The following is a 17,508-nucleotide window of genomic DNA, read 5'->3' as shown; positions in this document are numbered from 1 at the left end:
GTAAAATTTTCAAGAAAATTACCCTATATATTCGAACACAATGCTAAATTCGAGAACAACTTGCTTCCATCTCAAATGCTTGTTGAGCCATCTCTCTTACTTCGAGTGTTATGTTTGTTTAACGTCGTATTACTCTAGATCTGTTGAGATTGGCACTAGTCGTTCTCGAGAGGATCTCGAGTATATAATCGGAACTAGGCAACAGATTTGAATACGATTAGGGCTAGGTAAGTCTTTTCACACGTAAAAAATAACAAAATTATAATAAATTTACAAAAGTGGAGCAAAAGTCCTTTTAGCCTCTAAACAGAGCACTTTTCCAAATTTCTCATTTTTTTATTTATTTAGGTAAGGAAACTAAACAAACAAAATGAAGGGTGCCCTTTTTGAAACCATTTATACGAAGGTATAGCATCAACATGTATATCTCTGTACATGGGTTAAGATTTAGGGACACGCGCTTTTGACGCACATTTTTGTGAGGCTAGCTCTATAATGTATTTCAACAATATGAGCCGTTTATCGTTTAGATCTTCCCTGAAATATCATTTTACCAAGAACCACCCAAATTCGAAACCATATGATTGTTGAATTAAGTTTAGTGTTTCTTTGTAAAATAGTAGTTGTCCATTTTTTTCACTATCAATGGTTTTGGTTTTGTCTAATTTTTTGTAAGGATAATCTTTGAATGATGTATTAAAATATAATCGGTTTGGATTGTTGAAATATAGTATAAATTGATAAACCTTCTTTGATCCACTTTTCAGTTTTTACAATTCAACTTTAAACAGAATGCATAGTATAAAGGCCTCCTTAAATCATATCAGTCCAGGAATAATAGCATCCAATGATTAAAACCGACATCTGATAATTTTCCTGTCACGCACACTACAACAATCAAGTTTATCCTAATAAGTGGAGCTAGTTGTATGAATCATAAAATGTCACTGCGCTCAGTTTCGCGCTAATTCATCCGTTAGTTTCAAGTATTCCATATATTTTTTTATATTCGTTTTCAAAGTCTTCATGGTCTTCCTTTAATTACCATATACACAATTTAATTAATTTTATAAAACTTCTTGACCTTTCTCAGAGAGCTGTGCATTATATTCCATTTAACCCAGCTAGCTACCCAATTAATTAGCTGGCTTGAACCATAGTTAATTACTAATTAGCTGGCTTCTATATTCTAGAACCCTAGAATGTACCTGCATCTGCAAATTAGCATAATATAATCCTTTTTTTTTAACTTTCTGCTACATAGCATAATATAGACTTTTATTTTTATATATAATTTATTTTCATACTGCACCAAGAATGTAAGCTCTTTTGAAATAATATAAGATCCCTCTCACCATTAACTTTCAGATTTTTGCGTTTAGACTTTTAATTATTATTGTTATTATCGATCATAATTATTAGGAATATGGATAAGCGATTTAATCAGATAATTAACTTGGGGGTTTAGCAATCATTAAGTGTAGCTTCCATTTCTGATTCAGAAGTCTGTTTCAATCAAATGCATCCAATTTACAGGCACTTGTGGCTCATCTTTTTGCTCCCACTCATCTGGGCCGTGCTTTATGCTTCTCATTAAGTAATCCAATCAAATTATTTTATTTTTATACGTTTCACCAATCTAATTGTTTTATTTATATATTGGCTGGTTCAGCTAGTGCCACTGTACTAAAAAAACCAATCTTGGAGAGCTCATGCTGCTCTGCTCGTGGTCATCCCTCCGTACTTTCGCTTGTTCTGCCTTCTGGGAACTTGGTTCCCCAACGACACTTTGGCAATCGACGTGGATTTTGCAAACAAATGTCCGATGAACGACAAAAGATTTGTAGTTTAAGTCGTTAAGAATAAGCTAGCCCTCTACAATTTGAGGTCCAAAAGTCCTATATTCAGTTCTCTATAAATATGTCCAGTGTGAAAGAGGGCTGGAAGTTAGTTGAAAGTATGATAGCTTAAGTGTTCGATCAATTATATAACAAACAAACCAAGAAAAAAAGTGCGGGAAGCCCACTCCGGGATGATTTAGATAAAACCCTAAGAGATGGGTAGCAAATCACGTTCCTATCTCAGTTTAATTATAAAGATAAAACCCTAATAAAAACATGAAGTTTGGGCTGAAAACTCAGATAAAGCTTTGTACGGCCCAAAATACAGTTTGGTCTGGAAACCATATAAAACGCATGTAACATAGCAATTAGGTTACATATTTAGTTCGCCAAATCGTTGGTTGAAGATGGCGAGTATATGTAGTAGTGTGATTTTGTAATTAAATTAGAATGATCGGTAGTACGATGAAGACTTAGATATAAAACAAGTCGTACAATGTACACATTTTAAGTTCTAACAGGACATCTTACGTATGAGAAATTCTCTCTTGCAATCAAGATATAATCTTAGTAGCGTCAACTTGTCTAATTAAATCATATCGACATGCATACTTGAATCTTCAGTGGAAGATGATCATTGGCCCAGCAAGTAGTAACCATTTGGTTTTGTAATATTCTGTTTTTTTGGAAGAGATTCTAAATTTAAATCTCACAATTGACAATTATAAGACAAGAAAGTTGGATTATCTCTCTCGTGCATATATAACCAATATAAAAGTTAATTAAGGTATCAGAGAAACTGAATCACCAGCAAAAAGCTATTGTCATAGTCATGAATGATGCCTAAGAACATTTGGTATGGATATTGCGTAGCTTATTCTTTTTAAATGATGCCTAAGAACATTTGGTATCAGAGAAACTGCATCACAAGGCAGACATATCTTATTAACTTCTTTACATATATGTTATACTAACAAGAACTAAGATAGGAATACATGGATTAGTTCAAAATTCAGATACAGGATTCTATTCTGGCATAGCTTGTTTCACAAGTACAACCCTTTTGGAATATAACCCACAGAAACTCAACTTCTCGAAATTTAAATTCCACTCGTGAATAAGAATATTAAAAAAAAAAAAAAAATTCAAGTAGCATATTCTTTTTAAATGGGTGCCACACATGAAACTTTGGAGCTAGAAACTGCTAAAGTTAAAATATATATTCTTTTTTGTAAGAAAGTATAACTAGGATTACAATTATGTGCATAAAAAGAGAGAGAGATATAATGAAACCTAATTACATAAACAAAGCACATAACTTCGGACAAACATTGCTCGATCGAGTCAGTAAAATACACAATAAATTTAATCAACTCACGCCGACGAACATCATTCCAAGTTAGGTAAAATATGTATTGGAGCACTAATATATTAATGGTTATCTACACATGTACAAACCACGGAAAGATAACTATGAGAAGAAATTAACAAAAATGCCATGTTATTAAGATTCTTTTCAATGCGAGGAGTGTTGTAGGAACCTGCAGATTTGCTTCTTCCATGTTGTGTCTTCTGAGAGCACTACTTAGACATATACAGTGGTCTTACGTGGATGACATAAGTCACATAACCAATAGTTTCAAAGTATTGTTGGCCACCCCCACTACTTAAGGCACCCCATTACATATTTTATTGATTTGACATCTTCTTGGTCTTCATTGGAAAATGAATTCCATAACTACATGTAATTGTTTTCAATTTGTATTTTCGTAATGTAGGTTTGATATTATAGGCAATATTTAAAGTATCCGTATCGGTAGAAATATCGATATGTAAATTTATGGAAATATTGATGGATATATCGATATCGGTTGCTTTCGATGGAAATGATGGAAACAAGGAAATTTAAAATGAAACTTTAGGCATGTCAAACTCTTTATACGAAACATAAGAGTTTTTTGGATATTTAACCGATATGTTGGAAATATTGACGAAATCCGTCGATTTTAACCGAAATTTAAGAGTTATTCTCTAATAGACGCGAAGTTTAGACTTCACCCTCGCTTTTCCATATCTTTCTCTAATTTTTCCGATACTTCGACAGAAATATCGACTATATTGAAGAAATTTCAAACACTAATTATAAGTGCGTGCGGCAAGGATTAAAAGGCTTTTATTTTGATGATGGCTAAGAACGTCTATGCATGCAGCCAATGCTTTTTGAATCTCTTTTTATTTTCCTAAGTTAATCATGCTCATATCCCACTACCAAACGTTTGGACAGCTCCTTGCTAAGCTTCGTTCGCCAAATGTAATAGGACATTCGTAAACAATTCAACCTAGCCTTTTCCTTTTAGACTAGTACAATGCAATTGGGAATTTCCTAATCATATTTTAGCAACACTCCTCTTCCCAGCGTATTATTCATGCATGTTTTTCCATAGTGTGCAATATTAGGATTAGTATTTATCATTGATCATGCACCTAAAATTTTATTTTATTTTGATTGATTACCAGTGGTCAAGAATTGCCAATTAGGGTCGGTTCGAAATACCCAAAAAAGAAAAAAAAAAAAAAAGGGAACCAAAAAAATTGAAGGAAAATAAAACCCTAAACCGTAAACAAATTTGGCACCGGACATACATGCTGATGGGACAAGAAACAACATATAAAGAGGGGAAGAATGGGGATAAAACTCAATACAACTTGTAAAGAATGGTTTATGTTAATTATTCTAGCCGCGAAAGATTAGGAATGATCACCAATGTATATCTAATTTACAGGTTTTTAGTGGAGGACTAAATTTACTATTAGTTATATATAGTCTTTTAACACAATGGAGAGGTCCAAACTTGTGAGCAACGCGCGACTTGTTTCAAATAAAGTCGAGATAAATATCACTTGATTAATAGCTAGTTTACCATATCAAACTCATATGTATGTATAAAGTTCACCAATCCACGTTCATAGATCTGAAAAGGATTAATGTTAGTTGTTAACTTGTTATGAACCTTGATGTGAATTAGCATATGATTATGATCATGTTTAAGAAGTAGACCATACGTATCAAAGTTGGAAGGAATGGAAAGGGCTCTTCTAACAATCTATCCCTGAAATTAGTGGGCAGTGCGTTCACAGTTCCTCATGACTCATGAAGAAGGAAGGCGTGCTCTTTCCTTCTTCGTTACTTGACCATTTATAATTTCTTTTTCTCCTGTGCCTTGTCATACTCTCACAACGTCATGCTGCCCCTCCCACTCTTTCAGTTTAGCCCATTTAGGTCTAAATACCATTAACACCCTTCTTATTACTTTAAACTATATTTTGTAAACTATATGATATAGTTGTTGATGATTGAATTATTACTTAAGTGTTGATTATGGTACTTATTTCCTATTAGTGACATGTACATCACACAATTTGCAAATGTGATCTAATTAGTCTACTTAGCATTACTCGAAACAAAAATTAATTGACAATTACACCAAAAATCCACTTGATAATTTTATACACAAATCCAAGAATATGCAGTTTCATCATTATAAGTGGTTGAGTTGCCCTAGTTTTCTTAGAAATATATTAACAACCTTATCTTGTTTAACCCTCTTGATTCTTTTAATTAGTCTTAGTTATTTTTTATTGGGATGCATGGCAAGAATACTTGGTGCCCATAGCAATATGGGAACTTATTACTTCAAAAGGCAAAACATACAAGATACCATGCAAGGATTTGATCCATGTTACTACTACATATTCAGTCACACATGCAAGGATTGAGTACTATACGATTTCAAATTCAGAACCCATGCAATTGAGTATACGACTACAAATTCAGAACCCATTTAGCTTTCTTTTGTGACAATTCAGCATTTGCGTCCAAATACCGTTTAGGCATACCTCACCAGTTGTGAGCAACTAACAAAGAAACATATCTGGACTGCACATCCCTCCAAACCGCCTACATTCTATACCAAACTGGCGTATCGGATTTTGACAAAAATTCCATGGAAAAAAAAAAAAACATGAGACAAAGAAGGTTGGCAGGTGGGAAAATAAAGCACATCCACATTAAGCTCATATCTGTAATTTAAAATTTTAGTGGGTGATTTGCTTTCCCTACTTTAATTGTTCGTTCTGTCCTTGCTGCCCACGGACTTTTTAGATGGTGCACTGTATTGCGCATTTAATCAAGTCCACATTCATTTCCTTCAGTAAACTTATTATATATATAGCTGCTGAGTGCTGAGGAGTCAGGAACCTGAGTGGAGAGAGTTAATAATATTATAAGATCTACTTAAGGAGCAGCCAAAGCCCTCAACAAAGAAAGGCAAAGAGAGAGACAGAGTGAGAAAAACTACGAGAGAAAGAGATGGAATGGAGAAAATGCTACTTGGATGTCATTCTTGTACCACTAGGGTTCCTCATGACTGCTTCGTATCATGCTTGGTTATGGCATAAGGTTCGGACCGATCCACGATCTACCATCATCGGCATAAACACCAGCGGACGACGATTCTGGGTCTCAGCGATGATGAAGGTACATATAACACAATTTAAATGCATTCTATGCTAAATTATCGTGGAGGACGGGTGAATTTTAATTTGCTTTAAAATTATTCATATCATCTTAACTAAGTGGCACAAAGAGAAAAATCTACAATTTGAGTGCATGCATTGAAATATATTCTAATTTTACCGGATATTCCTTATCTGTGTAGAATGTTAATTAATTTTCACTTAAAAACATATGTTGTACGAGTTATGATGTTCATGTTGTTGACAGTCTGTAACATGAGAAACAGTCGAAAAGAGAAGGAACGGTAGAGTCCTCCTTCACAATGAAAGCATGACAGATTAATTAGGTTTAGTTACATATTAGCCCCTGCAATTCTTCAATCATAACTTCCTAACCATTAACATCTTAACAATTTTTATTTTATACGTAAAGCAAACTAACGTAATTTGTTCATTACAATTTTCTAATTTTTCCATACATTTTAGCTAAAGAAAAATAGTTACGCTAATCATAAACAAGAAAGTTAGGGAATTGGATCCTCTTCGAGGCAAAGCCTCGGAACCTCCTGACCCACTAATACGGGCCGTTGAATTTTGATCCAACGGTTACAATTATTATAACTTTTAGAGAGGCCTCCATGCTTGTAGCCATGGATTAAAATCTAATGGCCCGTATTATTCGGTCAGGAGGATCCTGAGGATTTGCCTCGGAGAGGATCCAATTCCGAAAGTTAGGTCCACAGATAAATAGTAGGTGCATTATATAGGGAGATGATTTGTCTCACACCTTTTTTGTTTCTCACACACACATCTTCATTTCTGATCATCAAATTGAATCAATCAAACGAAAACAACGAACATGATTAAACAAGTACTCTAACATATAGATAGATGCATTATTTTGTACAATGTGGTTCCGGCTATAAAGCTCAATTAATAAACACCTGTGTTATTTGTGTGCTCTCCCAGATGAAAAATAATATATATATATATATATATATATATATGATTTGAGTCTTTGATCGTCCAAATATACGTAGTTTCCTTAATGCAGTTTACCAAAGCACAGAATGATACCAAAACGTAAAGAATATGCACATTGTATTGCTTTAAAGTGAGATGTAACAAGCCAAGCATACAAAAGGTGGCTTATTTGTGGGGACTTAATCTTTCGTTTATCATTTTTAGCCACAAGTAAAATCTTAAAAAATAAAAACCATTTAGAAGTGGTTTCTTGCGCATCGCATGCTTCACTTTTATTTTATGCTACGGAATTAGTATATTACACAGTAATTCTAGGAGATCAAAGTGACCAACAACATATGTTGGATAAGTGAGATTAATTGCATGCCACCATGCATATATTCTTTCTTCCACTTCACGAATCCACTGAACTCCTATATATTGCATCACATGTTAATTCCAACAGTATGTTATTTCTTTTACATTTAAAGATGAATTCTCTCTCGCCATAACTTAAATAAATTTAGCATAAAATATCATTGGTAGAATAAAGCTTTAATCATTAAAAAATGTTTATCTTTTATATCAAACCTTTAATATTATGTGGTTGCAACTTAGATATTGATAAAGTTGGTCTTATGCCAACATTCTGATATTATTGGTTAATTGTCAATCTTATTTATTGATTTATGGTTTCAGATTTACAGTCTATAATTAACATAATATGTAAGATAAGTGAGTAGTAAATAGTTTTAACTTGTCGATGACTAAATGATTACATGTTTTTTTTCACCTTATCTTTGACAGGACAATGAAAAGAAGAACATCCTGGCCGTCCAAACCCTTCGTAACACGATCATGGGATCAACCCTAATGGCCACCACATCAATCCTCCTATGCTCCGGCCTAGCAGCTGTGATCAGCAGCACATACAGTGTGAAGAAACCGCTCAATGACACCGTTTACGGGGCACACGGGGAATTCATGGTTGCTTTAAAATACGTCACCCTACTCACAATTTTCCTCTTCTCGTTCATGTGTCACTCGCTTTCAATCAGGTTCATAAACCAAGTGAACATCCTAATTAACAGTCCACAAGAACCCACGTCGTTGGTGACTCCAGAGTATGTGTCTGCGCTTTTGGAAAAGGGTTACTTGTTAAACACTGCGGGGAACAGGTTGTTTTATGCAGCACTGCCTCTCGTGCTTTGGATATTTGGACCAGTGTTGGTGTTTTTGTGTTCTGCCACGATGGTGCCTGTGCTTTACAATTTGGACTTTGTGTCTAGCAGTAGCACTGAAAAGACAGAAATGGATAGTGGTAATGAAAATGGGGATGCATTTGTATGAATTGGGCATAGTCGTCCAAAGTGAAGATGGTGCGTGATTCAATCACGGCTGAAAACATTGTGCAAATTAAATCCAAGAGTTGTCAACACCTTGTCGTCGCCTCCTTTACTTCATCTCCCTTTGCCGTGTCCTCAGCCGTGGCATGCAAGAGAGGTAGAGAGAGAAGGGAAGCCATCATCTGGGCAAGAGAGAGAGATGGTCCACTCCAAAAAAATTTGGACTATAAGTTGTTTTACATATGTTATACTTCTGTAAATTTGATAAAATGATCAATTATTCTATGTTTGGTTTGGAAAGCTGAATGATCAATCAATATGTTTAGATTGGGGATGGAAATAACTTTAGATTGATTACTTGTAGAAATGCATTTCTAACACACGCGTTACATATAAGTTTTTCTCGCCTAAACAAGTTGACGACCACAAGTAACTATTAAAAATAGTTCAAAACGAAAGGATGGGACATTGGATCTTTCCTTCCAGCCATTGCCTCATGTCTTCCATCACTTCTCAATTGTTATGGCGACAGAGGACGATTATAAAAAAAACTTTGATCCACACAGATACGATATATGCAGAACCAACTTAAAAGGAAAACATAATTCATCCTTAATTAAACTATTTAGCATCCTGAGAAGTCATTACACAACAGATTAAAAGACAATATCATTTTTCATTCATGGAACATATAATTCCTCATATATAGTGGCCCACACGAGGATAAAGAAGGTTTTCAAGCCAAAATCACAGAGAAACAGCTTAACACAACGACCGGCATGCTTACACTTTTGAAGAGTTGAGAAATTTTCATCTTTGTCTTCATCTTCATCTTCACCAGCCTCCAAATTCATCCCATGTAGGGCGGCCTTAACCCTTGGGAGCTGTCTTTCCAGCTTCTTCAAATCGTACATGGTCTCATCATGTTTCAGTTTGCGGTTAACGTAGGCAAACCCCTTCTTATAAATCATCACTAGAACTTGAACCGATAACAAAAGATCAATAGTTAGCATGAGCTTTAACTATAAACTTGTTACTGAACCCAAACAAAATTAACGCTTGTATATCCCATGTAAAAAAGTTGCATGAGATCGAATCTTGGTTGTGTCAGCCTCCCTTTCCACCTCCGTGGTTTTGTCCTTGAATTGCTTCTTTAACTCCCTGAGGACGACGTTCTGATCCATGGTGTTCCTAACAATGCAAAAAGATTGAGACGTTTAATCAAAAAATACATATTGGCATACAACAGTTAACAAGCGAAGCATGAAAGAACAGGTTGAAATATAACATTAGAAATGGTGAGTTCGATTTAGTTTCTCTAAAGTTCTAAACTATAGGTACACAAAAAACTGTTAAGTAAAAAAGTAGTACAACTTTAAGATGCAACTCGAAAAGGTCATGGACGTCAAAACTCAAACAAAGTTCATACTCTTCAGATTTACATAACATAATGCACACCCATAAACACTCAAACATGAATTGAATAGACAATTTACAAAACATAAATATAAGATGCAACTATTCAACAAAACAATTTATACTTTACCAACAAAAAATCAGTGAGTTTCATGTGCACATTTCAGTTTTTTTTTTAATATTTTTTTTAACATATGCACTTTTCAGCTTAAAAGCTAAACATCTGAAGCTTATCAGACTAACAGGCCCTGGATTCCATTTTTTGTTAAAAAAATGGGAACTAGTTGTAGGGCTCAATTCACATCGAACTTCAACAATCCTAACGGTCTAATTTTCAACTTACACTACATAAATCATCTTTGTAAAATATTAGCTAAAACAGAAAAAATTTTAGACATCTAATTAAGTTCAAAAAAGTTGAAGAACAATATGTTCTAAGAAACATTGAAATTTAATCGTGACAATCAAATAAATAAATGATTTCGGATTGAATTGATTTTTTGTAAGAATAATTTACGAATGAAGATTTAAAAAATAAACAATTTGAGTCATTAAATTTCTATGTAAAATAGACCCATAACCAGTCCCCATCTTTTTTTACTTATAATCATCAGATTAAATCAATCAAATAAAAATAACATACATGACTTAACAATATATTAGAGACTAAAAATAGTGTCATCGAATTGAGCAACTCATTTACGTTTGTCCTTTATATCTACTGATATGCCTTATTTTTTGTAATAATAAGGGTTGTCATTTATGTTTTAGTTGTAAAATAGGTCGAAAACAAAGATGAATTATCCATTCCAAGTTTTGTAAAGCAGACGTTGCTTGTTGTCAAAGCGCGTCCTTGTATTCATTATATTCCAGATTTTGTAAAGTCGACGTTATTTGCTGAGTCAATGATTTTAAGGCTTGAATGTGTTCTACTTAATATTTGGTATGTTTCACTTGTGAATTGATCAGTACAATAACAACTAGTTTGATCAAAGTTGGCTATTTATGTTTTTCTCATGGATCAATCCATCCCTCTATGATCCAAATATCTGCTCTTGCAATTTCCATTTTAATTCAAACCTTAAACCCTAATTAGTTACTAGCGTAGGATGATCTAAGGTTGATTTTCCCCAAAACAAATCGCTTCAGTTACGCGGGCCATTTTCCTAAAAGGTGTACCAAAAACGACATCGTTCAGGACTAGTTTTATATTTTAATTAAACAAATTTTTAATAATTAAAAAAAGTTCATTTCAAATCTGACGAATCCAATGCCCCAAATCGATGTTCTCTTTTTCTTCGCACGCCTAAATTCGATTCCTCTGCATCGATTTCAGGTACTTCCGAATACAATCTTATATTTTGATTTGTTAGCTTGATTAATTAATACTTTTATTTTAATTGTAACTTTTCTTCTATTTTTTTGTTTGGCTGTTGAGAAAAATTTTATAGGAAAAAATATGAATTCGATTCTAGGGTTTCAGTGGCACAAATTTGAGTTTGGAATGAGATTCTAGGTTTTTAGTAACCAAATTTATCCCGCGTATATCTTTCAAAATCCTTTTTTTTTAGCTTAGTTTTCTGTTTAATTTTGTAAAATTTTGTGATTCAAACTGGTATCTGTACATTTTTTCCGGCTAGTGATTGATAATTTTGTTATTAACTTTTCAGAAACAGGTAGATTTTGTATGGAAGAAATGTTCCGTAATCGAAAGGGTTAGGGTTTAGTTGATGCATAAATTCTTATGAGTTAGATAAACTACAAGGCACTAGAGGTGAATTCATTGCCAACTACCATTGTGATTCTCACATTTTTATTCATTTTCTGCTCTGGGGGTGTTCATGTGCTATCTCTTCGTACACTTTTGACCGATCCTTGCAACCCTAAAGCGCAACAAGACCCGTGAACTCTCATCTCGGATCAGCTAACCGTACTCATCAATGGCTATTCTGAGTCTCGCATCCCTCTCCTACAATCCATTGTCACCACATATGCAGCCTCTTCTTTGGTGTCATCCATTCTCGTGCTCTGGGGAAACCCTTCCACGCCGTCCCAGACCTTGTCCCAACTGGCTCGCAATCTCACAGATTCCTCCTTTGGATTCAGTGGCATCTCTGTAATCCACCAAGCATCAGACAGCCTCATTAACCGGTTCCTCCCCAGACCCGAAATTAAGACCCGAGCAGTCTTGGTCTGTGATGATGATGTTGAAGTTGACCCCAAATCCTTTGAATTTGCGTTTAGAATGTGGGGATCAAACCCAGATCGTCTGGTTGGGTTCTTTGTCAGGTCACACGACATAGATTTGTCAAGGAAAGAGTGGATCTACACCGTTCATCCAGACAAGTACTCTATCATGCTCACCAAGTTTATGCTTTTGAAAAGCGAGTATTTATATCAGTACAGCTGCGCAGGAGGACCGGTGATGGCCATCATGAGAAAGATCGTGGATAAGGCGCAGAACTGTGAGGACTTATTGATGAATTTTGTGGTGGCTGATGAGGTTAATGCAGGGCCTATATTGGTAGGAGCCGAGAGGGTTAGGGATTGGGGAGATGCACGCAATGATCATGAAGATGGTGATGGTGATGCACGAGGAGGATTGACTGGGGAGGTTGCACAGGTGGGTTTGAGCAGTAGGAAAACGAAGCATAGGACGAGGAGAGGGGAGTGTATAAGTGAGTTTCATAGGGTGTTGGGGAGAATGCCTTTGAGGTTCAGTTATGGGAAGGTAGTCAACTCTGTCAGTGAACAAGGGTTGTGTCAAAAAGGAGGGAAATTGGCGTTTTGTGACCAATCATAGTTGTTTTTCTGGAAGAACAGAAATATTCCAAATATTAGAAGGATTGGAATCTCATAGGTCTTAAGTTGTATGATGGAGCACCCTGGACACATTTCAGCATCGGTGGACTTTCGAAAGAAGGCGCTCCAGCCGGTAAATGATGCTGCCACAGCACTCTTCAGTCTCTGTTTACAAGGCTAAAAGGTCAGGTTGTGTTTCTCGAGGAATTTTCTCTGCTTACTCCGCTGTTGATGGATGACCAGGCAGGCGCTATTGAAGCAAGATGAGGTCGCAAGGTGTCCTGTTAACGAAACAGTGGAGTATTTCTTCTCTTCAAAGCTTGGCAGCTGATGGATCCTTTGAAGCTCGAAGAAAAACCGATGCACTACATAGATTACTCAACAGGTGCTGCTATTCAGTATCCGAATCAGTTTGGCTGACAGTGTAAGAGTGCTTATTTTTGAAGATTAAGCACGGAAACTAGTGTGTTGTTGATTTATTAGAAAACAGTTAAATGAAAGTCGATCCTACTTCTTTTTCGTATGTGGCGGGCTTGGGCCTGAAAAAGTAAAGGCTACTTTTGCAACTTTGTTATTGTTTGATCTAATTGAATGGATTGGGCTGCCTCTTGTTAAAAAAGATCGTCCTAGCCGTTTATACACCAATTGTTTCACCTATTTACACCCAACATAATGACCAAAAAGAAACTAAAATGTTTTTAAAATAAGTGAAAACGTTTTTGGGGAAAATGCTTTTGAAACAAATCTTTGGTAAATATGCAAGTAAATCGTGAAAAAGCACTAACTAATGCTTCTTGCAGGAAACACTTCAAGTGCTTTTATAATGCAACAATATTTTTTTCTAAAAGCTGTTTTAATCATTCTAAAAGAACTTTCAAACAAATCCTAGTTCTTGTCCAATGGCGATTCGGATTCATCTTGCTTATTAATAAATAAAACAAGAAAAGGATAACAAAACGTAACCTGGCTATCGGTTACCAATTTACATTTTAATTAACGCTGTAGAAGTCTCAGAGTATAAGATAGTCCGAGGTTACTAAAAATCCCCAAAGTGCAATTCCAATGCATGAATCAAAACTAGGATTGGCTATAAATTGGTCGGTAGACTGCAATCAGTAAATCGCACGAATCCAGGAATATGCTTGCCGGGAAGGGTTGCAACCAAATTCCCAATACTTTATGAAGCCCCAGAATTCGGAGCCAATCAAAAACCTTGAGCCTACAAGCCTTTCTTCAACACGACCCCTACCGGTTGGGCTTCGGCAGCTTCGGCTGATGTCACTGCTTTACTAGGGCATACAGGGCTTCCCATGGAGGCATGGAGCACCCTTTGAGACGGGCATCAACACTTGAAATCCCACATGTTTAAGGAACGAGGAAAACTGTTGTGTCGTTGGGCTCTCTCTTGTATCTAAAACACTTAATTAGACGAGTGAGCCGGAATGTTGTAGACACAATAGAATATTATACCGTATTTTTTCACGTAAAGTAATCAAGGGTCCCCAAATGTTACGTGTCTCTCTCATGGCCGCCTGCAATTTATGCATGCATACTTTGTTCTCTTTGAACCCGACTGATGACTCATCAAAATTGAGTAGGGAAATTTAACCAGCCAACTAGCTAGCTTGTAGGGCACTCTCACAAAGGATAAGGTGTAAGATGTGAGTGTTAAGAAGAATGAGTTCTTGTTCTTGACAAACTGATAGCTCAGTGTATGAGTTATCGTGTTGAGGAAATTTCGATCCTACTTGGCTAAGATTAAGAGTCCTAATAACATGCAATTATATTCAAGTAACCTTATCAAGACTTGACAAGAGTTCAATACCTATGAGGACTATCCCGAAACCCGAATCAGTTTGGAATATCCAAGGTATTAGTTAATAGGCCTGATATCAAGAGAGTATGGATATATATAGGGAGGTCCCTGCACTCACAGTATTATCTTATCTCGTGCTAAAACCCTATTTGATAGCAAGGACTCTCGACTGCTTGAGTGTAGAAGACTCCTTATGAAACCCTAGCAGTCATGGCTTCTTCTTCTTCCTCCACTTCGGAAGATAAGTTTATTTCCTTTTAACTGTTTGATTAGTTTATTGTAATTATTTTGGTTTTATCTGTGATCCTAGTAACTTGTTGATTTTCGAATTACTTCTTACTTGTGGTATCAGAGCCTCTCAACTCGCCTAGGATTTAGAATTTCGATCATGGTTGGTTTTGAATATATTGGTAACGTTCCAATATCATGCCATTACTTTTATCCTTACAATATGTAAAGCTTCCGCGAATAACATGATTCATTGATTCATATTGCTGATAATTCAATATGCGGATTGATTATCGTATTGGCTTTGCAAATAATTATTTAGTTATTATTATTATTTTTTAATCTGACCCATCTGCAGAAATTACTTCTGCGTGTAGTTGTATTATCCTTGTCTGCAGATACAAATCTGCTAGGGAATTTGCAAAGCTTGGGGGTTCGGATTATTGGTAATCTGTTTGAACAAATTCTTAACAAATTAAAGGCATAATTTTTTGTTTTGGTTAAATGTCTTTTACTTGTGGATCCTGAGGCTTCCGCTTAATCTTAGAATATTTTTGTAATTGCTTTTCTAACTACAGTTTTGCAGCATGAATCACAAAGATTCATGGCAAAATTTATATTGTGAATGACTGTTGACCAACATGTTCAATTAACTTTATGATTTAGATGTCAAGTACATCATACGACATATATACACAAGATGTATGGTGGGTGAAATATACATTATTCCAAGGATTTTGTAGTTTTTAGTATTCCTTTTCTATCACATGATATCTCCGATGGAGTAAATTTGTTTGGTCGAAGGATCAGAGAGCTCCAGTATGCTGAAGATTTCTCCGTCATGATTGAAGCAGCCATGGTTCATTACCCATGCACTAAGGTTTATGCATCGAGCTTGAACCCCATTATGAAAAGCTTGCTGCCAAGTCTTGCATAATGAATTATTTGCCATGCTTTATTAGGTTGAGCTTTACGAGATTTGCATATCTTGCTTTAATTTGATTGGTAGTGTTAGTGCTGGGTTTCCTAGGGCTCGCCCAAAACCCTAGTGAGCATATCCCGTTCAAAGGTGAGAATAAATTTTGACCCAACGGAAGTAAAATTAGTAAGTTTGCTCATATTTTTTGTTGTTGTCTAAAGCAACCTTTTGAAATTATTTTGAGTTGATGGATTGAATTTGTTGACTTGTATTAGGATTCCTATAATTGTGGGATTCCTACTACAATTGGTTTCCTAGTTTAGGATGTAATTATTCTTTCCCTTATTCTTTCCCTTATTCTTTCCCATATTTATTCTTTCCCATATCTGTATAGGGTTGTATATATATATACCTTGTTTTGATATGAAATAAAAATATTCATTGAAAAGCATTCTTTCTTCTGAATTAACCTTATGGATACTGACTTCGCGGGTGAGCCATTGTATAGGATTTTCATGATTTAAAATTCTGAATTTGGATACCATGACACTAACATGTTTTATGCAGGCACACATGTTCATTCATAGCTTAGATGAATGTGTGAACTCATTCTGCAGAAATTAGAAAGGTTTGAGATCCCTTTCAATTCTCAAATCTTGCGATCGTAAGGAGCTTGATCTATATACACATATTAATGCCGTGGCCATTTTGGTGTCACTTTTAAATTGTTTTCTTATCTTAAAAGGAGATTTTGATATATCACAATGGACATGCTAAATGTTGTTTTAAAAGAAAATTGAGATTTTAGTAAAGTTATGAAAACAAGACTAGCTATGTTCATGCAGTTTAGCGTACCTTGCAATTTGTTCTATTTTAGTTTCTGATTTTGATAGATTTTTCATAACTCCAAATTTTATGAAATTTGGTCATGTCATAATATCAAATGGATTGTAGACGCTGGTATTTTTTTCACGTTTCTAGACAAGAAATGGATTTATGTTAAATATTTAAGTGTGATACCATGTTGCTGGAATAGTCTGTTTGTGATATTATTTTGATATATCTATGTAACTCCTAAATTCATGAAATTTTAGTATGATATACATTGAGATGTTTATTTCAAATCTGGAAATTTTCACGAGCATTGGTTTGCAAATGAATTATTGGTGAATTTTTAATGTCGGGACTGTCCTGCAGAATTTACGCAGCTTCTGCAGCACATTCCATTTCGATTTTATTTTTAACCCACTTTTAAGATTTCAAAAATTATGGAACTTTTGGTGACAATAAATGTGTATGTCTACTTAATTTCTGAAAATTCTCATGCATATTGGAGAGAAATTTAATTTTTGGTGAATTATTTAGTCTCCGGTATGTACTGCAGAATTTTTGCCGTTTCTGCAGCACATCCATTTCTAATTTTCTTTTAGTACACTTGTAATGTCTCAAAAATTATGAAATTTTGGGAATTTTCAGCTTTGTATGTTTACTTTATTTCTAAAAATTTTCATGCATGTCGGATGAACAATGAATATTTGGTGATTTTGTAATCTCAGGTCTGTACTGAACCTTTTTCTGCAGTTTCTGCAGCACCTCCCTTTTCGAATTCATTTTTGGCTAGGTTATAAAATTTAAAAAACATGAAATTCTGTGAAATAGTAG

The 17,508-nt window shown here is 35.0% G+C and overlaps 2 protein-coding genes across 3 annotated transcripts; both read left to right on the top strand.

Moving 5' to 3' along the window:
- Positions 1 to 6,005: 6,005 nt before the first annotated feature.
- On the top strand, positions 6,006 to 9,011 carry LOC103957506. Its single transcript, XM_009369678.2, has 2 exons — positions 6,006 to 6,378; positions 8,127 to 9,011. The coding sequence occupies exons 1-2, from the start codon at positions 6,211 to 6,213 to the stop codon at positions 8,667 to 8,669; spliced, it is 711 nt and encodes a 236-aa protein (XP_009367953.1). The 5' UTR covers positions 6,006 to 6,210; the 3' UTR covers positions 8,670 to 9,011.
- A 2,189-nt stretch (positions 9,012 to 11,200) lies between these two features.
- On the top strand, positions 11,201 to 13,406 carry LOC103957565 (glycosyltransferase family protein 64 C3-like). 2 transcript variants are annotated; one of them, XM_048581984.1, is made up of 2 exons: positions 11,201 to 11,417; positions 11,980 to 13,406. In XM_048581984.1, exon 2 carries the CDS (start codon positions 12,327 to 12,329, stop codon positions 12,882 to 12,884), a length of 558 nt encoding a protein of 185 aa, XP_048437941.1. In that variant the 5' UTR covers positions 11,201 to 11,417; positions 11,980 to 12,326; the 3' UTR covers positions 12,885 to 13,406. The 2 variants fall into 2 exon arrangements, with proteins under 2 accessions (XP_048437941.1, XP_048437933.1); XM_048581976.1 differs by having other exon boundaries at positions 11,752 to 13,406.
- The last annotated feature ends 4,102 nt before the right edge of the window (positions 13,407 to 17,508 follow it).

Source organism: the organism of the source record quoted next, unplaced genomic scaffold, assembly GCF_019419815.1.
Source record: "Pyrus x bretschneideri cultivar Hongxiangsu unplaced genomic scaffold, Pyrus_bretschneideri_v1 Contig1, whole genome shotgun sequence".
NCBI classification, from domain to species: domain Eukaryota; kingdom Viridiplantae; phylum Streptophyta; class Magnoliopsida; order Rosales; family Rosaceae; genus Pyrus; species Pyrus x bretschneideri.
This window is presented reverse-complemented; position numbering and strand designations above follow the sequence as displayed.

What these genes read in the sequence shown, in the direction of transcription:
- LOC103957565 (XM_048581984.1), top strand. Translation starts at nt 12,327, where the DNA reads ATGTGGGGATCAAACCCAGATCGTCTGGTTGGGTTCTTTGTCAGGTCA.
- LOC103957506 (XM_009369678.2), top strand. Translation starts at nt 6,211, where the DNA reads ATGGAATGGAGAAAATGCTACTTGGATGTCATTCTTGTACCACTAGGG. An exon ending in GGGTCTCAGCGATGATGAAG is followed by an intron (nt 6,379 to 8,126) that starts GTACATATAACA and finishes TATCTTTGACAG; the next exon opens with GACAATGAAAAGAAGAACAT.